Source organism: Corvus hawaiiensis, chromosome 18 (assembly GCF_020740725.1).
Source record: "Corvus hawaiiensis isolate bCorHaw1 chromosome 18, bCorHaw1.pri.cur, whole genome shotgun sequence".
In the NCBI taxonomy this organism is placed as follows: Eukaryota; Metazoa; Chordata; class Aves; order Passeriformes; family Corvidae; genus Corvus; species Corvus hawaiiensis.
In genome coordinates, this window is record NC_063230.1 from 490,497 (window position 1) to 514,560 (window position 24,064).

The 24,064-nt window shown below is 52.8% G+C and overlaps 1 protein-coding gene across 1 annotated transcript in view; it reads right to left on the reverse strand.

Annotated features, from left to right (window-relative positions):
- RBM19 (RNA binding motif protein 19) overlaps positions 1–24,064 on the reverse strand; it is a 50,730-nt gene that overhangs the window by 17,204 nt on the left and 9,462 nt on the right. Inside the window, exons 16-22 of the mRNA XM_048322855.1 lie at positions 23,639–23,756; positions 23,259–23,404; positions 22,236–22,296; positions 20,787–20,866; positions 20,327–20,382; positions 18,888–19,004; positions 411–516 (exon numbers count right to left, since the gene is read on the reverse strand). Coding sequence (XP_048178812.1) covers positions 411–516; positions 18,888–19,004; positions 20,327–20,382; positions 20,787–20,866; positions 22,236–22,296; positions 23,259–23,404; positions 23,639–23,756 — 684 coding nt within the window. The remainder of the gene's footprint in view (positions 1–410; positions 517–18,887; positions 19,005–20,326; positions 20,383–20,786; positions 20,867–22,235; positions 22,297–23,258; positions 23,405–23,638; positions 23,757–24,064) is intronic.

Genomic DNA, 24,064 nt, shown 5'->3' on the forward strand with positions numbered 1-24,064 from the left:
CTCTCAAACCACACAGAAGAACTGGTGAACACGAGCCTTGCCCAGGTTACAAACTAGGAAACAGCCACAATACCCAAAACTGCCCTGATGTCAAGGCGGTGGCGGAGGTGGGACATGCACAGAGGTTTCCTGGTATGTTAATGTTGGGTCAAAACCATCCTGTCTCACCTTGCTGCTGACAAACCTGAAAAAGAAGCTCCTGTCCTTCTGTATTACAAGAAATTTGAGTTATTTTACCAGTTGCACTGAAATTATCCCCATTATGGCTTGGGTTGTGGGTTTTGTTGCTGCCCACACAGCCTGAGTGCAGCTTTCCTGGGGAATGGCACCAGCCTGCCCCAAATCGGGGGGGACAGAGCCCCCTTCCCCCCCGGCTGGGGCAGTGCCAGCGGGGCAGCAGCACAGCTCACCTTGGCATCCTGCTTGGTGACGAAATCCACGAAGCCAAAGCCCCGGTGGGATCCTGTTCCTGCCATTTTCTTGGGCAGCCGGACAGTCTTGAGCTCTCCAAAGGTGCTGTGAATCCAAGGAAAAGCAGAGACAGCGTGAGGTGAAGGGAAGAACCACCCCTTTCCCACACACCTCGGCAGTGCCCGCTGCAGACCCACACTGAGTGGGTCTCTCCCATCGGGTGAGTCCTGCTCCAGGTGTCCTGCAGCCACTCTGCCTCCCTGCAAGCCCCATTTCCCAAGCAAATACCACCAGCTAAAACCTCAGCTTGCATTTCAAGGATCACTCTGGATATAAACCTTAACAAGACAAAAACCTTCTTCACTGTAACTGCTTTGCTTCTCCTGCCCTCAGGAGATCCAGCCAGAATGCCAGGCCCTGCTCAGGGCGGGCAAAGAGCATCTCCAGGTTACCAGGGCCGCTCCAAATCCCACCCAAACAGATTTATTTGCACCTTTAAAGAGGGGCTGGAGTGCACAGGATACAGGCAGGACACAGAGCGTGGTCCCACAGGGAATTGTTGTTTCAAGAATAGCTCCTCCATCCCCAGAGGTGTCACCCCTCCCCTCCAGGGATCCTGGGCATTTTTTATGACTGGATTTCCTCGCTCTAACCCTCCAGCCTGTCCCCTCTTGCAGCCTCTGGGCTGGAATAAACTGGTTTTATTTAAGCTTTCTGGATGCACAAAGGGAAACAGGCGAAAACTCCATATCCAACAGCATTTCAGGCAAGTTTTGGAGTGTCAGTGGAATGGGGAGGTAAAGGGGTTCCTGTCCCAGAGAAGGAACTTGTGGCTGGAGCACCAAAGCACGCAGCCATCCCACTTTGCCCAAAAAGCCTGGAAGCAGACCCAAAGGCAGCACGTGCCGGCCACCCCTCTCCAGTACCAACCCCTGGAGGAATTCCAGGACAAAGCCGACGCTTCCCCTGCTGCCGAGCTTCTGCTTCCCCTTCTCCTCCCCTCCCCTCCCACCCATTTATCTAACACATATGCACAAACTGCAGGCAATAAATATTTAACGTGGCCCAGGTCTGAAGAGATGTGTTATTTTATTTGAAAATCTCCACACAGGCGTGCATACACAAAAGGAGCCTGGGATACGGCGGTGCCAAAGAGCACCCGGGAATAAACGCAGTAAAGGCCATAAACGCTCTCGTGAAATGATATAAGCTAAATCCTGGGAGTTAACCTGCTGCACTGGCAGCATGACCAGGCATTCATCCACCCAATTTCCTTAGGCAACGTGGTGTGTAAATGCACCATTATGAAGCTTCGAAATGAATCCGCACGTCTCGCGCTCGGTGCTTTCCCTCCCGCTCTCCCTCCTGCCCCCTCCGAGCTGGAGCTCCGCAAACAAACAAACAAACGCGAGCGCAGGAGAGGGAGCAGCCTCAGCTGGGGGCAACGCTCAGAGCCGGGAGCAGCAGGAGCACCCTGTGGCTTCCAGAGGTCCTCCTGCAAGGGTGGGGGTGACAGGGACTGCCAAGGTCCCTGGAGCATCTCAAAGGCCGCAGTTGGGCGAAGGGAGAGGCAGCGAGAGCTCCTGAGCCATGGAGGTGCCCATCTAGCCAGGAAAAATGGGGGGCAGGAGCCATGGGCATGCTCCAGTATCTCTACCTCTCTCTCTCTCCATGAAAAATATCCAGGGCATTGCCTGGGGCAGCAGAGTACCTGCTGAAGGAACAGGAGCAGAGCATTTGCTCCAGGGGAGGGCTCAGACAGCGCTCAGTCCGTGCACTGGAACACCAACGTGGCCTTTGGACACCAAGAGCCAACACACAGGACGGGCTGAGAGCAGGATGGCTCTGGATCCAGGGCGCCAGGGAAGCTGTGCTGACCCACAGCAGCCACGACAGAGCTGGGAGAAAGTGGCTCTTCCTTCCTCCCCAGCCACCCAGACTGGGAGAGGTGTGGAGGCAGTGGAGACCTGATCCAGATCCAGAGCAGAACTGGCGACCAGCTTTTCCTGGGCAGTGGGAGCCAGCAGGGGCTTCCAGAGGGATGGATCCAGGGGTGAGGGGACAGGGCTGACCCCGGTGGGGCCGTGCAGTGGAGCAGAGTCCCCCCCACTGCGGTGCTAATTAGAAACCACAACACAGCAATTACCAGCCCAGGAGCTGCGAATGAAGCGCAGAGCTCCGGCCTTTAATGTTCTCCTCTCCGGTGCCAGGCACAGACTCACACCTCTCTTTTCCAATTATTGCTTCTGGATCTGGGGGGAGAGAGGGGCAGAGGCAGAAGGAAACCCAATTACCCCCCGCCGTGCCAGGCTCCCGTGCCCAGGGAAGCCAGAGGGAAGCCAGAGGGAAGCCAGGTGCTGATGCGCTCGCTCCCACTCCAGCTGCACCCAGGCTCCAGCACGGCCATCCACGGGTTGTGCCACGGGCAAAGGCACGGGAGCGGGGATGGGAGGAGGAAAAGGAGGGAGCACCTCACCCCAGTGACACCGGAGCAGAGTGACAAGGGAGGGGAGAAAGCAGCGTTTCTGTAAGATCCCACTGAGCTGTCTGAAATGGGCTCCCAGGGGCTGGCATGGCTCTGGAGGCGGGGGGAGCACAGCAAGTCACGGCTGGTGTCACTGCCAGCTCCTTCCCCTTCCAGCACAGATGGAGAGAAAAAAACCACAGGCGCCCCAGGGTGGGGGTTCCCCTGGGTGCTGGTGCCTCTCTCCTCTCAAACTGGGCACAGATCAGCGACCCTGCTGCCAGCACGGAGCACGGCACCAGGCCAGGCTCCTTCCCTCAAGCAGGATGGCTCACAGGGACGTTTCCTGCATCAGTGAGGGTGAAACCAGAGTGGCTTCTGGATTTACACTCACCCACCCATCCATACCTTCTCCAAGTGCTCCTGAGCCCCTGCACTGGGCCTGAAGGACCTGCTGGCTGTGGGAGAAAAGCCCTTTCAATCTCGAGACACTGACTTGTTTGCAGTCAGCCTGGCTTAACTTTGCACAAGACTTAACCTCAGTCCCTGTGAGCCCACCAGACCCCCAGGGCCGGCCTGGGGCTGGATTTCTGGCAGGACAGCCCCGCAGCTCCTGGTGGCACCACACCGGGATGGGATTTCACCTGTAATGAGTGTGGCCAAGGTGTGCAGCAATCCCAAATCTCTTGTGAAACGACCCCCCTGCCCATGCAGCTGCTCACAATTAATACAGGAAGGTTTGGGGGGGCCAAAAGCAAAGAGTTTTGCCACAGAGGCAGCAGGACTGCAGAGCCCCTGGTGACCTGCCATGCACATGGCTGCTCCAGCCCCTCCCGGCTTCCTGCCCGTCGATCCATGAAAAATGGTGTCCAACTATTTCAGAGCTATTCTCTGAAATCCCAAGAGGAATCAGGACCAGGAGGGCAGGGCAGAGGTGTGGGTGGGTGCAGAGGACGTGGCTGTGCCCGGGCTCCCGTGGCCCTGCCTGCCTGGCAGATCTGTCCTCACACCTCGCTCTCCCAGGCCTGGCACGGCTTCCTGCTGCTGGCTGGGAGGGATGACAGCCTCAACAAACACTGCAACTCCTCTTTCCTAAATGAGAACCTTTGTTTTGTGCCCATCCAGATTTGCTGGGAAACCAGAAAAAGCCTGTGCTGGCCCTGGCTGAGCCACGATGCACAGGGCTGCAGAACAGACAGCCAGAAGCTGACACATCACCCATTCCAAGCTCGGCAGGAACACAGGGTGCATCCCAGAGGTGCCGAAGGGACATCCCCTCCCTCCCACCACAAGAGGAGCAGCATTTCTCCACGGCATTGCTGGCTATCAGCTACTCTCCCGCTGCTTTGGCAGCTCTTCCAGCTGCCATCCTGCTCCCCTGGCTGAACACAGGGAGGAGAAGGAGATTTCTGCTCCTCACTGCAAGCTGGCTGCAGGTCAGAGGAACATCACTCCTTGGGCTTGTAATGACATCCTTCTGGCATGGGCCAGCTGGGAGGCAAGTCCTTTGCCTGCTAATTATAGGCTATAATATTGCTATTAAACAGCACATTCCAGCTCGGGGACAACACACAGCTCACGTGGCTTTGCCTGCTCACCAGAAGGTGCCTGCACAGCCATGGGACACAGGAGCATGGGGATACAGGTGGGCTCCAGAAAACCTCTTCCCTCCCCTTTCTTCTTCCCTGGTCTCCAGAAAACCCCACAGCCTCAGGCAGCCCTGACAGCCACTCGTTCACGGGACAGGGACCTCTGGATCAGGGCAAACGTGGAATGAGAGTGGTTTGGTTGGAAGAAACCTTAAAGCCCATCCAGTTCCTCCTCCTGCCACAGCTTCCACTGTCCCAGGCTGCTCCAAGCCCCGTCCAGCCCGGCCTTGGGCACTGCCAGGGATCCAGGGGCAGCCACAGCTGCTCTGGGCACCCTGTGCCAGGGCCTGCCCACCCTCCCAGGGAACAGTTTCTTCCAAAGAATTTCTTCCTAGTAAACATCTCTCCAGTTGGGAAGTGTTCCCTCCATTTCAATGCCTTTGCTGCCCCAAAGAGCAGCATTTAAACTGCCAGGTCCTCAGGACAAGCCCCGTCCATCACTGAGGGATATTTTCAAGCCCCAAACACACAGATGTGTTCATCACACTGATCTCGGTGCACCCCAAGCCCTGAGCTGATCAAGGACTCTTGGGCTGCCAAGTTCTGAGGGGGAAAGCACAACTGACACCACGAATGTGGCCACTGCCCAAACCACAGAACATCCTGGAAAACAGCCACAAAAATGACCCTCAGCATTCTGCAGATGTGCACAGAGAGCCCACTGCACAGAGCTGTCCTCAATCCCCCTCTCTGGCTTATACTCCTTCAAGAAAAACTAAACAGCAAAACCACGTTGAAAAACTGACGATGAAAACCTTTATCAAGGCTGCCAACCTTCTCCTGGGTTGCCATGTACTGCCACCATCTCCTCCTCCTCTCCTCGCCGCCCTCCCATCCCGAGCCCTGCCCAAATCCGCCCTTGTGACTGCAGGCAGCCCCAGGCCGGAGCTCAGGTGGCTGAGCTGGCAGCGTGCCCGCTCATCCCAAACGGCTCTGGGCAGGGATGGCAGCCCAAAAGAGACACAAGTCCTGCCCTCCCCTCCCTGCACAGCCTCAGCCCCGGGAGCAGGCTGCAGCCACACGGAATTCACTCAGTCCCTTTGCAGTGCTCCTCTTCATTTTATTCTTTGTCCTCCCTCGCCCCCAAACAGGACCTTCCCTGCCCCCAAAAACGATGGCCCTGCCCGTCTCTGCCTCTGCACCCATTCGCTAATGATAAGGGGGAGGGAAAAAAAATACAATGATGGTCCTTTTTTTCCTTTCTTCCTCCTTGAGGAAGGCAGGACCCTGGCAAATGGTTTTGCCCCTGGGCTGAGCCATGGCCAGTTCCACCTCCTGCATGAGGGAGTTAATGGAATATGCAGCAGAAGGGCCCTCCCGCCTCCCGCTCCAGGACTTCAGCTGACTCCAGGACGGCTAATCCCATTACAAGAAAATAACGTGGATAATTCAAGCTAATGAAATCGTTACAAGAATGTGGACAGCCAGGGGTGGACATTCAGAGCCAATTTAACACTCCTTGGTGTTGTTATCCCCAGCACAGGAAATATCTGAAAGGAGGAGGGGAAAGGGAAGGAGGGAGGAAAAAAGCCTTCCTCTCTTGTTAGCTTAAATCCTGTTAGAGAGTTCAGGAACTAATCTGGCACCCATCTCCCCTATTACCCATTATCATCATCATCATCATCAATAACGTCTTCTTCACCTCTGCAAACCAGCAAATGAAGGCACAGAAAGACCAGGTGGGAGGGAAATCTCTGGATTCTGGAGCCAAGCCAAACTGCGGCACCCTCCAGCTCCGGTGGAGCCAGGGGTGCAGGGATTTGGCAGCAGAGCAGGGGTCCCAGTGTCCCCCCAGCCCAGGGCTGAAGTGACAGCAGGAAGCAGGTCCCTGGTGCAAAGCTGATCCTTCATTCTCTGTCCTGCTGGATGATCACAGCCCCTGCGCCATCCATGTGACGAGCCAGCGGGACAGCCACGGCTGCGCCTTCTTTACTCCACAGACCCGCAGCTTCTCCAGCTTCCCCTCCTCTTTGCCCAGGAGCAGCCTCTGTGTCTGGAGGCCCCTTGATCTGCTGCTGCCGCACAACTGGGTTTTGCTTTATGTGATTTCTCTTTTTCCGTGCCAGCCTTGTGCTGCCGCCTGCTCCAGGCCACGGATCCCTGCCCGAGCCCAGCTTTCTGGGGAAGACCTGTCCTTGCTGCCAGAGCCTCCTGGGGCAGGTCTGAAGCCAGGCTTCCTGGAATAACAGTGCTGCAAATGGAGGAAGTCCATGAGATCCACTAGGGAACAGTCCCAGGAGGCTGGGCCGGCTTTCAGACTGCCCTCACTCCCTCAGGGCCTGCGGAAATCTCCAAGTTCAGCTCCTCCCGGATTTATCGAGTTTTGGCACGGATCTTCAAAGACTACTTAGATGCCCAACACTACAACTACTGCACAGACCAGGGACTGTGTGGACATGGATGTGCTTCTTCCAAGGAGCTGGGAATTTACCCACGAATCCCATTTTTAGCGGGCAGAGGCAGCAGGATCAGGAACACAACAGCTTTGGCCCCACAGCAGGAGGCAGCCTGGGGATATTCCCTCTCCTCAAGGTGCTGGAGCAGGAGGCAGCGGCTGCTTCCCGTGGCTTAACTGGCTTGTTTAAAAACACAGCAAAACATTTTATCCCTCCTCGATTTATTTTCCTTAACAGTTGCTTATGAGGGACCTTATCAAAAGCGTTCTGAAATTCCAAGTAAATTAGTCATTAGGCAGGTTTTCAGAACAGTAATTAGGCCACTCCATGCCCCTGATGTATTATTTACCTGAGAAGATCTACATAATTAGGGCTCTTCTTTATAACTGGTATTACACACACTAAATTCTCCTCCAGTCTATCGTGTAATTACGCAATTAGGCCTCACGCTAAACAGAAACCAATCCTGAAAACCAAGCAGAAAGAAGAAAAAAACCCAACCTCACAACAGTAATTATTATTTTTTTAAATCCTCCATCAGCAGCACAGCAGCAAGTCTTAAATTTTAATATCCCTCCACTTAAGTCATTCCTAACCAGGTGCTGCAGCCAGGTTTGGTTTCTTAATTTTGCCGTGTTTAATCCACCATCAGCAGAGGATGATTTAAAGGCTGGTGGGAAAAGGGGCCTTTCCCTTCCCTGGATTTGCTGTGCTGGCAGGAGCAGCATCATGCCCCTGCAGCCTCTCCCTCTGTGGCTCCTCAGCCCCCTGCTCCTCCCAGCCCACGAGGATTTTTCCCTGGCTCCTGGAGCAGCCAGGGACCGCTGCTGTAGTGTGACCGTCACAGCCATTCCGCCCTCCAGAGCTGGCGACCACGCTGGAATTTTAGAATTTTAGTGTGGAAGAAAGGAATGAGAGCCCTGCAGCAGGAGAAGAGATGTGCAGAGCCCCACCCAGCAGCCTCACACGCCTTTAGGATGGAGGGATGGACACAGTCAGCTCCAGATTCGTTCCCATTTTTCTCCTGGTCCCACTGCAAAGCGAGATCCCGGGATGGCCCTTCCCACCCGGGCCTGCCCCTGGGGTGCTGCACACGTCCTGCTCTGTTTCCTGCTCCTTGCTGATGGAAGAGCCTGCACCACTCGGGTGGGAAATATTTTTTAATCCACTTCTTGCCATAAACCTGTTTGAGAATCAGTCCCACCAAGGAAAAGCACCCAGGCCTCACTGACACCTCCTAGAGAAGACACCTGCCTACTATCCACATTTATTGCCACGCTTTGAAGACAACGATGGTTCAGTTTGCTTAAAGCAGGGACAGGCTTCCTCCTGAAATCTTACACCTCAGGGCTCACAATTTCCAGTTCCCAAGGCACAGGGGAAGGTGCAGAGCTGGCACAGGGAACACCACAAGCTTTAGGAAGCCCCAGGTTTAAGCAGCGCTGCTGAACTTGAACACTGATATGAGCTTGGGAGTTCAAAGCCACCCCAAAAGAGTTTGAGCTGGTGGCTCAGAGGATTTAAAGATAACTGGTGGATGTGTGATGGAAGATGTCATCCCAAACCAGGATGGAGGTGGAAAACCCACTTTAATATTGTTCAGGTTGTGTTGCTGCTTCTCTTCTCTCAGGGAACCTTACAGAGCTCTGAGCTGGTTCTGGTCACAGCAGGGCTCTGTGTGTGCTGTCATGGGCCAGCCCTTCCTGGGCTCTGCCACTCTCAAATTCCCCATCCCACACCTTTCTTCTTAATCCTACTGTAATTACTATTATTTTTTTTTTGCTGGGGGAGACAAAAGGCACTCAAGTCTGGTGGAGAAAGGAGCAGTTCTATCAGGACATCCTCCCCCACACCACCTCCCTGCACCACACCAGGAGCAAAGCATGCTCCCCTGGCAGCTGTCCCTGAGGTGCACAAAGGCATGAGCCCTACATCCCAACCCTCCTGAAATCTCAGTCCTCGCACAGCCTTCAACAAGAGCCCCCCCAAAGCCCTTCTCAGAGCCCGCACTCCTAAGCCACAATTCTCCCAGCACGCAGCACCTTGTGGGACCACGGCTTAAGAGCCACCAAGTCACTGCCCTGACCACCAGAGGGTCAGGATTTCAAAGGAACCTGCAGCTCCAACAGCGCTCAGATTTGGGGATTTATCTCTCCTGGGCTCTTTTGAAAATCCTGATCAGAGCGCAGCTCTGGTCAAAAAAAAAAGTTATGCTAAAAATAGTGCTCACAGGAGGGTCTGGTGCAAATCTCTGCTGCTGGAGGGTTCTCGTGAGCCAGCTCCTTTCAAAGACAAGAGGAAATCTGTACAACTGGCAAAGCAGGAAACACAGAAGGAACCCAAAGGTGTAGCCAGAGCATCCTTTGGAGAAGGCAGCCTTGCTGTTAAGATACCAGCTGCATCAACAACCCCAAAAATACAAAAGTAGATCTCATATTCAACTGTAGAACCTCCTGCACTGAGCTGGAGAATAAATATAGAAGCAAAGAGGTATTTATAGGCACACAGCTATTTTAACACAGCTCTGCATTAAAGAGAATCCTTATTTAAGTCTTGCCCCTGCAAAGCTGCAGGATGACTTAGAAAAATAACCTGATTAATTATTTTCATCAGGAGAACAGAGAAACACGGAGGGAAGATCAAATGCACACGAGGAGTGCAGCAGGAATGTGGGAGCTGCTGCGGTGACTCAAACACAACGAGGGTGCCGAGCTCTCCTGGGCCCAGGCTTGTCCCTGAGAGCCCAGGCTGGCCACATGCACCATCTGCCCGGGGGCAGAACAGGACAAAGCACTACAAGCAGGCACAGAACAGCTCCTTGGTGAGGCAGGCTGGGAGCCACCACGCTCCAGAGCCAGCGGAACATCTCATTTCCTCCTGCTGCTGCAGAAGCCCTGTGAGCAGAGGTGTATTTCCACTGCTACCAGTCCAATTTGCCCATCCTGTCCCCAAAACTGGAGGTGTGGCTGTCACCCAAGCTACCACAGTGGCTCTTTTCCTGCTCCCTTTGGTTACCCCTGCCATGACCACAGCACCTGCTAGAGCTCAGAGGTGGCTGGGATTTGTCTTCACAGGTCACCTGGAAAAGTCCCAAATGACAGCAGGACAGGGAGCGAGTGATTGGTGCCAGCACCATCTGAGCCACCATGGGATTCAGTGATGATGCTCCCAGCCCATTTCAAGGAAAGCTCATCGCTCTGCACCCACTCAGAAAGTGCTGGATGAAGAGGACAGAGATTTCACAGGACCACTGAATGGTTGGGGTTGGAAGAGACCTCTGGGAATCACCTTGTCCCCTGCCAAGAGCTCCAAGAAGGGTAGCCACAATGAGAGAAGAGGGGAAGGGATCATCCTGCCTTCACAACCCACAGAACAATGCAAGCACGCACCTGGAAAGAAGGTGGGACGGGCTCTAGGGGAGGGAATAATAAAAACGGCAGGGGACAGAGCAGAACGCCTGCCACGGCGAGCGAGCTCCAGCCAGGACGGGCTCAGGAACGCTGAGCGCCTGTGGGAGCTGTCAGAGTCCCAGCTGATGGCAGGAAGGCCCTGCAGAGGTGACAGCCCTGGCAGACACAGCGAGCAAGCAGCAGAAAAGGGGGAGAAACCAGGCAGGAGGCAAAGGCAGCTCGGGGTCTGTGCAGGCAGAGCCGGGCTGTGCTTGCTGCTGTTTAAAAACGGAGGCAAGTGGTCAGAAAGCAACTTTTAAGCTGAGCACAGGTAGGGCAGGGCAGGGCAGGGCAGGCTGGCAGCTTCCCTCCCTCCCTCCCTGCTGCAGCAGACCCAATTTCATGGGGTTTTTGCACAAGCAGCGGGGTGGAAAATGATCATCGGCGCTCCGCAGCTCCCCCCGCAAGGTGAGCGGCCCCAGCCCCACCTGGGTGGGTACCTGGGCGAGGAAAGAGGCCACCAGTGAGCTTCCCCGAGGGCAACTGTGGGGGGGATGAGGGCCACCCACGCTCCCCCCAGCCCCGTCACCCTCCCGGCTGCTGACGGGAGAGACGGCGCAGTCCTGCGTGACAGCGTGAAATTAATATGATTTTGGGGGAAGTTGGCAGTGAGTAATGAGCAGCTGAAACACCTCGTCCCCACCCCCTCGCCCCCCCAGACTCTTTTAACCCTTCAGCTACTGGATTGGGATCAAAGAGTGGGGAGAGCAAGAGCTGGGTTAAAGTGAAGCAGAGAGGGGCCACGGAGCCCACCTGGAACTGGATTTACAGGTGAATTTTGGCACAGATCAGTGGTGCTGCTTGTGAGCAGGCCCAGCCTGCTGAGATGCAGAGATTGGCCCTCCTGGGCTTGGAAAAGTCAACATTGCTGCTTTTCCAGATGAGGTTTCATAAAGAGATGCCAAAAAAAGAGAAAAAGATGAGGGGTGAAGGGGGCCCAGACCTGTCCAAACACCCCTGGGCAAGTCCCAGAGATCCTCGTGAGGGGACAGCCTGGTGTGCACAGACCACTGATGGGCAGCAGGACAAGAAGTGGCTTTCCCAGCTTCCCTGGTGTCTAATAAATGGGAATGTGGGCAGAAAAAACATCCCATCTTCACAGGCAGCTGATGATGGATGCCCGGTAAGGGTCAGTCCCACAACAGCACCTTCCTGAGAGGACAAGGCTCCTCCTGTCCTTAATTGCAGCAAATTTAAGATCTCCTGTCCTCTGCCAGATGCCTGGAAGTGCTCAGGACACTGCTGGGGGAGGAGGAAAGAGAGGTGAGAAGACAGATGGTCATCCTGCTGTGCCTTCCCTCGATTTCTTCAGGAAGAACAAGGTGCAGACAGAAATGCTGCTGGCACAGTTCAAAGGCCTGGGGCACAGGGACTGCCTCAGGAGAGGCGAGAGACTGGGATGGAAGGGCCTTAATTGCAATCACATCCCAAGGCGTAGAATCCACTGGATTGGGAGAAGGAGAAAGGCTGCAGCAGGCTCGAGGTTAAAAAAATAATGATGCAAACAGAGATGCAAATAAAGGACACGATGTCAGCGTGAGGAGAAAGCTGTGATTCATTAGAGGCTTGTTCAGGACCTTCTCGTGAAGTGAGACTAGAAAATACCCACACAAGTGAAAGACAGGGGGGTGGAGGGATCAACAGCACCGTGAAGGAGCAGCAGCTAAGAAATCCAACAGACAGAGGAATTTTAAGAGCAAGGAAATAATCATCCTGACTGTGCCTTGATGAAAGGCTGAGACACAAGCTCAGAAATTAGTCCAGCATAATTTCAGCATTCCAGATTGTGCAATGCCCCAGCTGCCAGCCCCCAAAGGGCCAAACTCTGGGAATGAACAAGGACTGGCCACAATATACGGCAAGAAAATAGCATATTTTTCCTTTCTTACGCACTTACCGTTCTTAATTCAGACAAGAAGCGACCTTATAACATTAAGAACCCCGAGTGGGATATTTCCAGGAGACAGCACAGGCAGGCTTTGGCTTTGCTCTCTATGGAGAAGCACCTGCCCACAGATGACGTTTTTTTGCACTGAAAAAATGGCAAAAACCCCAAAGCAGAAGCCCAGAGTGGCATTTGAACATGACATTCCAAAAGCAGCCCCGTCCCCACCTCACTCCACCTCCCCGAGCCCCTCCACGCTGCTGAGCAGCGGAATTTGTGTGGAAAACTAATTAAAGTTCCCTCGGGAAGCTCGGCTGGGTGCCCTGGAGAGAGGTGCTGTGGCAGGAGAAGGGAGGAAGCAGCCCAGAAATTCCCTTCGTCTGCACAGGGACAAGCCCAGGCTTTGGGAGGGCAGAAAAGGGACCTGGGGCTGTGGAGTACACAGAGAGCAGAAAAGGGGAAAGAAATAAATACAAAAATCAAGGATGTAATGAATATTCAAACCTGGGAAAGGGATGTGCTGAAAAAAAATCTTCCTTCTGCTCTGGGGAAGAGCCACCTTTTAAAGCAACCTTGCTAAGATAACAGAGAGTTAAACATTTCCTTATCTGTGTTAAACACCTTTATGATTCAAACTGCAAACCAGCACTGAACACCCCTCTCCCTCCCTCTCCCCCAGCCCGTGGCTCGCTTTGGAGAGCGGCCAAATTAAAGTGGCCACTGCCATTTCTGGGCTCTGAGCATGAACCCGATTCTGCCACGTTTGGGTTTCCAGTATGCAAGGAAGAGGCTTGAAAATGGGAAAAAAAGAAAAAACCCAGATCAATTTATGCTGTTTGAGACAGTAAGAGAAATAAAGCAGCCCAGTAGATCCCTGTATGCCCCCCTGGAGCTCACGAGGCTGGTGCCCATTCCTGCAAGCTGCTTCCCAAGGAGCTCCCATGCCCTGTGTTCTCCTGTGCAGCATCCCCTGGCACTGCAGCTCGGGCATGGAAATGCACCAGGACTGGGAGAAGAAGGCTGCGAGGATGCACCTGGGATCAGCTGGGCAGGAGATCCAGGGCACAGTCCAAAGGTGTGGGAGAGCAGAGGGCACGGGGTGGCTCAGGGGGGCACCCTGTGCCAGGGCCTGCCCACCCTCCCAGGGAACAATTCCTTCCCAATATCCCATCCAGCCCTGCCCTCTGGCACTGGGAAGCCATTCCCTGTGTCCTGTCCCTCCAGCCCTTGTCCCCAGTCCCTCTCCAGCTCTCCTGGAGCCCCTTTAGGCCCTGCAAGGGGCCTCCAGCCCTTCCATCAACTTTGTGGCCTCCTCTGGACTCGCTGCAGCAGCTCCACCTCTGCCTCGTGCTCCCCTTGCAAACCAAAGACACCCTAAAAGCCCCAGTGGGGCCAAGCTCTTCAGCCTGGACAGAGGCAGCCATCAACCACGCAGCTTCCTGTTTTCCAAAAAGGAAACTAAACACATCCAAAGATGCTGTTTTGGCAAGAACCTTCAAAGAATGTGGGTGGACAGGGCCCCACAGCCAGGGTGTGGCAGGGACAGAGGCACCCCAGGGTGCCTCAATCCAGAGGAAGAGCCTGGGGAGGGCTTTGGAGATCTCACGGACACACTTATTTCCTGGAGATCATGATTTTGTGATCCCACTCACCACCAAACCCAACTCAGAGGCATCCTTACAGCTGCCATTGCACATCTGAGCACTGAAACACGCTCTGGTTCCTGCTGCCTGCACTGTTTGTGACACCCTGGTCACAAACACCTGGCTTGGGTGCCTCCAAGCAAGGGACACATTCCACAGTCCTCAGGAAAAGCCAGGAAGGTGGGATCCAAGCCCTGGTGGCTGGGTGCAGGGTGCCCAGCTGCTTCCCCAGGGGCTTTCTGCTCCTCCAAGACTCATTTTTGGGCCCTCTCTTCTTGCAGAGAGGGCCCTGGGACAGGCAGAGGCACCAGCACTGTGGAGGAGCTCAGTGATCCCCTGCTCCACCTGGTCCTTCTGCTGCTCCACCACAGTGGCAGCTCTGTCCTGGCTCAGATGGCTCCTCCTGGCTTCTCCCACACGGCACCCGGCACCTGCAGCCCCTGTCCCGCCCCCAGCAGCCCCTCACACCTCAGGGAGGTGCTCACTGTGACCTTTGCCGCTGTCCCCAAGCTCTTGGGCTGTCTGACTGCAGGGGGACAGCATGGAGACCAAATTCAAGCAGCAGCAATCAGTTTTGAGCCATTTCTAGCACAACATCCAAGGCTTTAGAAGTGGAACCCAGCAACCCTGACAGCACTGGGACGTTCTGTTTGCATGGAATGCTCTAATTAACTCTGTCCAGCACTCGCTTAACAAACTCACGTTTCCCCTCAATTTTTTTTCCTTCTGTGTCTTTCACCAGCACAGATTTTCCACATCTTCAACAGGGGAAGGAGAAATTGTCTCCAGTCATGTAGACTCCATTACTGGGAGAAAGGTGTGAACAGCAAGCACGTCTGGCAGACGGATTCATTATCCCACCGTGTCCTTTATAATGGGAAATGAAAAGCCCATTCTGGTAACTACACTTTATTATAATAGGTCAGGAGAAGTGAAAGGCATCATCTTATAAAATTAACTTCATAAAGACTGCTTCAAAAAAAAAAATCTCTGCCAGTTTATCCACTGCATCTCCCTGCAGAGATTTTTTTCGTCTCCCAGAAGGGGCTGACTCCCAAGTCTTGTCCCACTTCACTTTTCCCCTCCAGCAGAGGGAATGGTTCTTTTTCCTCCTAATCACGCCCAGGTGCTTGCTTTGCCAGGTGCAGTAACTACCACGCCTTTGTCAAGGCAGAGGAAACAGTCAGCAAAGGAGTTAAAATGAGAGCCACCCCCAAAGGTGTCTGCAGAAGCAGAGTCACATTCTCTGTAGCAAAGTCATACATAAGCTGTTCTCTGCTCTGCAATACCTTCAGCTGCTTCCTTCGTCAAACTAAAGCCCAGGCTCCCAGCTGACGATAACTTTGTGATCCAACAGCTTTGTACAGCCTGTCTGAGTGCAGCTCCTGCAGGCAGAGGCAGGGGACAGCCAGGGGGACGATCCAACACCTCCCACAGCCAGCGCTGGCACCTGACTGCCCTCGGAACCCTGCCCAGCTGGCAGGGGAGGGCTGAACTAACAACTGCTGCAAATTCAAGAGAAACCAAAGAGAAACCCAAAATGGAAAGTTCTCAGATATATTCTGCAAAAAAAAAAAAAAAAGGAAGAAACAACTTCACCCCCAGACACACAACTCCAACAACTGCATCCTGTACTCTGCCAAGCTCTGAGCACACCCTGGGCTGTGCCTGTCCCTCAGCTTGCCTTGGATTGGGCAGGAATCTTTTAAGAAGTGCTTTTCTAAGCTTTATAATTTCCCTTTTGAGGCAAATGAAACACACAGCTCCTCAAAACATTATAAAGCACCTGCAAAACAGCCTGATCCTCAATATTCATGGAGTTGGTGCACACAGCAGAGGAGGATGGAAGGGGAGGCTCAGAAACAAAGAGTTAATTGGTACTGCCAATGAAGGCTGCGTGGATCTCATGTGATAGATTCTTAAAGGAGCCCAATTTTCAGAAATTGCCAGCTCCAATCTGTGAAAGGGTGGCCTTTCACAGATCTCCAATTCAGCTTGCCACTAGAGTTCCTTTTGAAAAAAAGAAAAAAGTCTTGCCATAAAAGCCCCACAATTTGGGAGCAAAAATTAGCAGCCTTCATGGGATAGCAATCCCTTTGACTCTCCTCCCCTGACTGTGGCTCTTTGGGAAGAACTGAGCACCATTTACCTTTTGTTATTCTTCCAGGTAGTAAAGAGAAGAGTAGAATCTAATCAAGAACAAAAACGGGTGAAAAAAACACACCCACAAAAGCTGAATCTTCACACCTCGCCCAAAGGCGGCCCCTATAATGGAACAGCCTTTCTCCCTCCAAAGATGATAACACCTATCTCAAAAGAAAAAGATAAATAAATCCCTCGAGGGTGCAAGAGAGGCCAGAACCTCCAGGAGAATGTGGCAGGATACGCTCTGAACCGGTGTCACACCCAGCAAAGCCACTGGGCTGGGACGTGGGCAGCACCTGAGGCTTGTGGAGCTCTGCTGCAACAGGATTACTGTGCAGGCAGAGAACCTGAGCTGCTGAGCAGAGCACCCCTGACTCCCCTCAAACACCATAATTAAGCACCAGCACCTTTCTCCAAGCCAAGAAACAGAACTTGGTGTCCCTGGATTCCAAAATTAAGAAATTCCTCCAGGCTGTAGGAACACAGGCAATGGTGCAAGGCAAGGCTGAGCATTTCAGTGATGGATCCAAGAAAGCAATATCCAAAAGTGTAAAATCAGCCAGGCCAGGGATTCCCTGAACTGCCAGAGCTGAGCAGCCTGAAAAATCCACTATTCAGAACACCCAGCTCCTTGTTTTGCTGTTCCAGTGTCACCAACACCTCCTGCAGGGCCATCTGAGAGGGGGGACCGAGCTCTTTGGCAAAGCTCAAAACACGGAAAGATTTGTTTGGGGGGAAAAAACAAATACATATTATACACATATAAAGTGTAATAGGTATTTTTGGAAATGACAGTGGCATAATCTGTATTTTTCTGGGTAATACATACATAGAGACTGTGTGGATATATACAGTGTGTGTGTGCATAGTATAAATATACACACGTATATATAAATTAATACTTATTTACTTTAATACTTATTTACTTTAATACTTATTTTTCTCCTGCTGCAAGGTGGAAGGTGGCTCTGGAGCAGGTGAAACAATAGGGAAGATGCTCATCCTGTAAAACCTGGGCCCTGGGGCTGTTGCCCTGGGTGGTGATGCCTGGCTGAGTGGCCTGGCTGTCCCCAGGCTGGCTGTCCTGGGCAGGCTAAGAGTGCCCCCTGCAGCCCTACCAGCCCTTCCACTGCCAAAGGATTGTTGGCCATCCCCAAGAAATCCCCAACAAAAGACAAACTAAGACAGGTTCCTAAACGCAGAGAGAGCCCGAAGCCGCGGAGCAGAGGCAGCTGATTTACAGGCACACACAAAGCAGTGCAGGAGGGTGAAGTGTGGGGCAGGGCTCTGCTGTGCCTGGTTTTGGCTGCTCCAGAGCAAAGCAGGGATGGCAGGAGTGAAAGGAATGTGCTCCCCCAAGCTGCTGGCTTTTGTTTTGAGGATAAACCCCTGATTTCTGCATATCCTAGGTGAAGGAAAGGGATGCTCCGAGAGCGCTGTGACCAGCTGGAAGCTGCACATTCCCTGCAGTATCAATCAGATGTTCCTCTGCCCCTCCTCTCCACAGCTCTGAGGTGCCAGACAAGACAGGAGGGAAAAACCCACACCAAAAACCCCCCACAGTCTCTGTGCTTGTGATGTACAAAATCTCCCAGCGCCTTGAACTTCACCTTAGGCCCAGCTTTGCTGGCTTGAGCTTTACGAGGGTCATGTCTGCAGTTCAGAGTGTTGGGATCTAAATCAGCAGAGCCCCACATGCTAAGGAAAGTCAGCGTGGGGCCTGGAAGCCCAGGGGTTCTGCCTCAATCCCTCAGGGCAGAACTGAGCCAAAAGCATCCAAGCTACACAGCACAAGAAAAACCTTTTGCTCTTCCGGAGGCATTTTTTTTGTTGTGACCATCACCACACCCCTGCCCGAGAGCCACGGCGTGGTTTGCCCTGAGTGAAATCCCTAGAATTCAGCCCAAATGAGCGTTGTAACAGAGAGATTCCCTCACACCCTGCAAGGGATCAGCTGCCAACCACACAGGAACCACATCTCTACACAAACAAAGGAGGGAGAACTCCATGAAACCAGAAAACACAAACAAATCACTGCCAGGGGCTTTTCAGTGCATGGTCTGGGCAGGTTTCAAAGGGTTAAGCAACACCTCAAGTTTCCCCTTTGGAAAGAAATGCCCCAGCTGTGACAAAAGCACCCAGCTTGTGCCAGGACAGGCCCCCAGAGGCCACACCCAACGCAGCACCCAGTGGATGGCAGCTGGAAAAATCCCTCCTGCAAGCCAACAGCAGAGCAGGGAGCACCGCCTGGGACAGCGAGCAAACCCTCCTTGTCCTGGGAGCAGCAAAGATGGTGCTCCTTTCACAAAGTTCCACTCATTTTTCAGGATACAACAAAATCCCGGCACAAAAGGCTGAGGGCACGCAGAGGTGATCCCAAAATCCCTGCCCAGTGCTCAGCACTACCCCCCTCAAGTGTTTCTTGTCAGAGAGGGCACTACAGGCACCAAAACTCCACGTCCTGACAGGTATGGGGTAACATCCCACTGAATGTGTGGGGCACAAGTAATGGAACATCCACAGAGGGGAAAGCAAAGTGGAAATGCTCCCTCTGGACTGCAGAGCATGGGGAACGCTGCTGCACACCTTCCAGGAGGGGGGAGGGAAGAACATCCAAGGCTAAATCATTGACTCTACAGGGATGTCCAAGCTGTAGTGATTGGCCACAATTTCTATACTGGTGTAACTTCCCAAGCCATTTGTCCCCATACTCAGTAAAATCCTTGTTTTCTTCCACAAGGACAAAAAAACCTCACAATATTTACAACCTGAGAAACGCCCCACATGAAAATCACACCGGCTGCACCCCAGGGCAAGCCACAGACCCACCAAAGCTCTTTCCTACCTGAAGAGTTCCCGGATTTCCCTGACAGTGGCCTGGAAGGGGATGTTCCGGACCAGGATCTTGGAAATTTTCTGCTTCTTGGCAGTCTGTTTCCTCCGGGCTGGTTTCACAGCGGGCCTGGAAGCCAACAGGAAGGGCAGGTAAAGACCACGGAGCAGCAGAATCCCTTTGAACTGTGGCTCCCTCAGGACATGGAACGTGGAAAAATGAGGCACCAGCTCACACTGGCATCCTTGGTTGTGACAGTGGAAATGCCACATAGGCCACCAAAAGGACCAAATTCCAGTGATGTAAATCCTACATCTGAAAATGAAGTAGTCCCTCTTGCTCCAATGGAGGTCCTGCCTCTAACTCTAGTTAGTTTGCCACTAACTCATGTTTTGTCACCAAATCTTGCCCTTTAATTGTCAGGAGAGTGCACTAATGAATATGTTTTTATATATATTAGCTTAATGTGAGCTAACTTTGATTCTTTTTCTTCTTGGCTTATAAAACATCAAATGAAATTTTGTAATGAAGTATTAATTTTTTTTTTTTTTTACCTCTGGAGTTGTATTGCATTTGGACAAGGTCAGAATTTACCTAACACAAAAGACAGCAGCTTATTCCATAAAGCAGAGCACTTCCCATTGTGGGCTGGATACCTGCTGAAGGGATTTTCCAAATCAAACTGGATAAAAACGGTTTAGGAAAGAATTGAAATACAAAGTGCAGACACGGGGAGCTGTCAGACTGCTCGTGGGCCCCAGGAACCAGATTTTCAAACAAATTTTGACATTTAACAGATATCACCTCCAGCAGGGTTTCCAAAGTGTCTAAAGGACAGTGTTCAGGTGCCAACATTCAAATATCTGGATTAATTTGCAACTCTGCAGTTAGGATGTTCTGTGCTGAGTAAGAACTAGGAAGCAATCCCTAAAAACCAGGGCTAATCCCAAGTACATTCACCCACAAGTAACCATCTCCTCTGCGCCTGATTGCCCAGGCAAAAGGAGCTAAATCCAAACTTTTTTATCAAGCAAGAAACTGGTTTTGTTTGGATTTGATCAGAATATTATTCTTAAGCTCCTGTTCTCTCAGATGAACAGGTAAAAACTTCGCTACCCAGGGAAAATTTGTCTCCAAGAACTTTTCAAAGCCCCTGGAGCTGGCAGTGCTGCCTGAACTGCCACCAAAGCAGAGGCTTTTTCCTTGAGCAGGGAAGAAAACTCTGCCTGTTTCTCACTTTGGGCTCAGTTTTGGGGCCCTGCTCCAGGCTCATTCCTCATTTCTCTTCTCCTTTCAAGCAAAGCTGAGTAAAGCACAGCCAAGGCTGATGTGCTCGACAGCTGGAGCACTGCTGGGCACATCCCTCGGGGTGCAGATGTGGGAGAAGAAGGGAAGAAGCTCCCAAGGGTTACTGCAGCTGAAGTGCTGCAGAGGTGGGAGGGGAGCCTCACCTGACAGCTCTCTCTGAGAGCTTCACCTCCAGCTTGTGGCCATCCACAGTGCAGCCCTGGGAGTCCGAACAAAGGAAGAGGAAAAGAGACATAATTAACAGAAATAAACATACAGAAGAATTAGAAGTCAAAGCAGCACTAAATAAACATTAATCGGTGATTGTTCTGTGAGGGGGGATCCGGGTCGCTGCCCCCTGCAAGGGGCACCTGGTGGGAAACCTCATTAAAACCCAACCCTTGTACATCTCCTGGGAATTCCACATTGGATCAGCACTAGGAAACACCTCTCCATGGTCTTGTCCATTTACAAACCCTCTTCCCTCATAAACCTGGCCCATTTTAGAGGCTTCTCCACCTGCCCAGTGCAGCTCACAGCACTGACACCCTCAGCTACACCCTGAACCGCCAGGTTCATCCAAGCCTCTGGACAGAATTCCGGGCTGGCGAGGCTGGCACTCACCTGGAGCCGGCGCAGGGCTTTCTGGGCGCTCTCTGGCTTCTTGTACTCCACAAACCCAAAGCCCATGGACAGCAAGGTGCCTGTCAGAAGAGAAAGCAGTGACAACAGAAGATAGAAAAACAAACCAGGAGCAAGCACTGATTGCCAAACCTGGGGGGACAAAAGCTGAATATCCCATAGAAAGGGCCGGCCTGGCCATGGCTGGACTTGGATGCTCCTCAGGAGCACCCCTGGCTGAGTTTTTTGAGCAAGGCACTGCTCTGGACCGGCCAGTTTTGGTGCTGATAAGGTAACAGATGCTGCACACAAAACTGATCTTTTGCTTTGCATCATCTCAGTGCCACTTCCTTAAATAAAACACAGAGTCCTGCAAAGCAACTGCTGGGCACAGACAAGGGAAGTGATCCTACTGTGGGGACAAACCTCCCACGAGCTGCAGTGGGCAGCTGCCACTTCCACAGCCAGGGAGAGACATCCCTTCCCCTCCCTGCTCAGCAAAGGTCTGCAGCGCCTGCGGTCACACCACAGCCCTGAGGAACACACTGACTGACACAGGATTAACAGTGAGGGGACAAACCAACACCCCATGCTCGGCTTCAGAACCTCAGTGGTGGCAGAGCATAGAGATGGCCCCGGTGCCTGCAGGGATCAGGTGGTACAGGATCAGCCCACGCTGAGCAGTGCTGCCTGGCCAGACCCACCAGCAGAACTGAAGAACTCACGTTATTTCTTTATCTCTCAGTGGATCTGAGGTTTCAAGTATCCCATGGAAGAGGATGAGGAAAATCAAATTCAAGGGGAAATGCCACGAAGCTGTGGAGCTCCCAGAGAAGCCACAGCCCCTCCAGCCAGCACTCGCCTGGATCCAACTCCTCGGGAAGTGAGAGCAGCCAGCACAACAGGCACAGCCACTCCTCCCTGCAGCCTGGGGGGCTCTGGGCTGGCAGGGAGAAGGCAAACCAAGCCCACTCAGCTCAGCTCTCAGCCAGGCATCCTCGAGGATCCGGCTGTTCCTGGGATAGTGCAGGGTTTAATCACTGTGGGGCACCGGCTCCCGTCAGCCTGCACCCTGCTCTCTGCTGTGATCCTGGAGGAGTTTGGCTTCTCCATCTCACAGCCTGCACCCTGCTCTCTGCTGTGATCCTGGAGAAGTTTGGCTTCTCCATCTCACAGCCTGCACCCTGCTCTCTGCTGTGATCCCGGAGGAGTTTGGCTTCTCCATCTCAAGAGCCACATCTCCACAAATCCCACAACTGAGCTTAACCTGCCAGGCCGAACCCCGGGGTAAGGTTTGGCTTGCACCCATTTTGACAGGAACACTTCTGGGAGCATGGAGGATTTTGCCAGCAGGAACACAAATGCTCAGCCAGATGAATGCTGAAGCAACGCCACACCTGAGCCTTCAGCAACCAGCCGAGGGAAGGAATTGAACAGCAGCATCTAGAGTACCTGCTTTGTCTTTCTTCTTGGATATTGTGCAGCTCTTCAGGGCTCCCACTTTGGAAAACATCTGCAAGGAATTTGAACATGTGACTCAGTTCCCTTTGTCACAGGCTTTCAACTCAACTGACAGCGTGGCCCTCTTCCCCCCAGCACACACCTGACAGGCAGTGCAGCTGAGCCTTTTCCCATTAAATTATTTCTGTACAAATACACACACAGAGTTTTAAAGATACCAAGACACACGTTCCCAGAAATCCTCCACCATTCCCCAGAACCAGCGCAGAGATCTGAGATGCCTCTGCAGGAACACTCTGGATTATGAGATGCCCTCAGCCAGGTAGAGACCTTGAAGGTGGGCAACTCCTGTGATGTCCCTAGAACACAGCTCTTCCCAAAAGTGGGGGCTAGAGGGGAGCAAACTATTTATTTGACTCTGTTGTAAAGCCAGAAAAAGAGGGGACAAGTCCCAGCCCTCCTCTGGACAGTCACTTGTCCACAGCTGGACCAGAGCCTCTACAGAGTCCCACAGGTCCAGGATTCTCGGGCCACGGGATGTGGTATTTTACACAGCTACAAGAAGTGCCAGAGATGGGAAATTCCAGCTGCTTTTCCTTATTTTGGTGTTAACACCCCACACTGGGGTCTGCCACGCTCCCTCCCAAGTGCTCTGCTGAGGTGAAGCAGCACAAGGCAGCTCAATGTCAGCAGGAGCTGAGGTGAAAAGCACGTTCTGAAATCATGGTTTGTGGATCCCCTGCCTCACACACGGAGCAGCGGCAGAGCTGCAGCAGGGCCTGTCCCAAGGAGGAGCTTTACAGAAAACACGGGAAATCAGGAATGTTGGAAGACTTCTTACTGCCTCCACCTGTCTCTAGGTGGAATTAAACCCCACCAAAACAGTTCCAGATGCATTTGTCTTAACTGACACCTGGAGTGATGCTCCCAGTCCAACCCAGTGCTCTCTCATCTCCCACCAGGTCACACTGGCTGCAGCCAAACTCCTTTAAACACCGTGTCCTTATTGCTCACCTCCTTCAGGGTGTCTTCTGTGGTGGCAAAGTTCAGGTTTTTGATGAACAAGGTACACCCAGGAATATTTTCTTCTTCCTCCTCCTCCTCTTCCTCCTCCTCCTCTTCCCTCGCTGCTGCTTCCTCTGAGTCTTTTACAGCTTCACCTGAAACAAGAAGAATAAACCCAACTTTGTAAGATGTAACAAAGCCAAACTTTGGGGGAGCTGCCCACTGAAATTTTGGGGGAGCCCCTGGGATGGGGAGAAAGGTGGGGTTCTTAGGGAGGGCAGAGCAGTCCTCACAGCAGGAAGTCACCCAGACAAAACATATCCTGGGCCTTAGCACAACAGCTGAGAAACACAGACAGAGACCCCCAGCACGTCAGCCAAAGTTCTTACCTACTCCCAGTCCTGCTCCATCCTCCTCTTCTGCAACCCCAACTTTTTTTTTCTGAGGGGCTGGGCTGAGGAAAACACCCATGGGAGCCCACTCCAGATATAATGGCACAGAATGGAACTGGGAAGAGAAGACAGGAGAGAAATGAGCAGTGAAGGGCAAGGCCTGGAGGAAAAACTCTGCTCTCAGCACCATTTTCACCTCGGAAATGGGAAACAGCAGTGGAATAGCTGAGCAACCTTTTCAGCTGCCCAAACTCTGTCACAAAAGGATCCAGCCTCACACAGACCACAGCCTGCCACGGGTCACTGCTGGATGGTGAAGGGGAAAAGAAACCCTCCAGCTGGGTCACAGCCCCCTTCTCCAGCATCCTCTGCAGGCTGAGCCCTGCTCAGCAGCACCAGGAGCTCCCTAAATCCAAAGGGCAA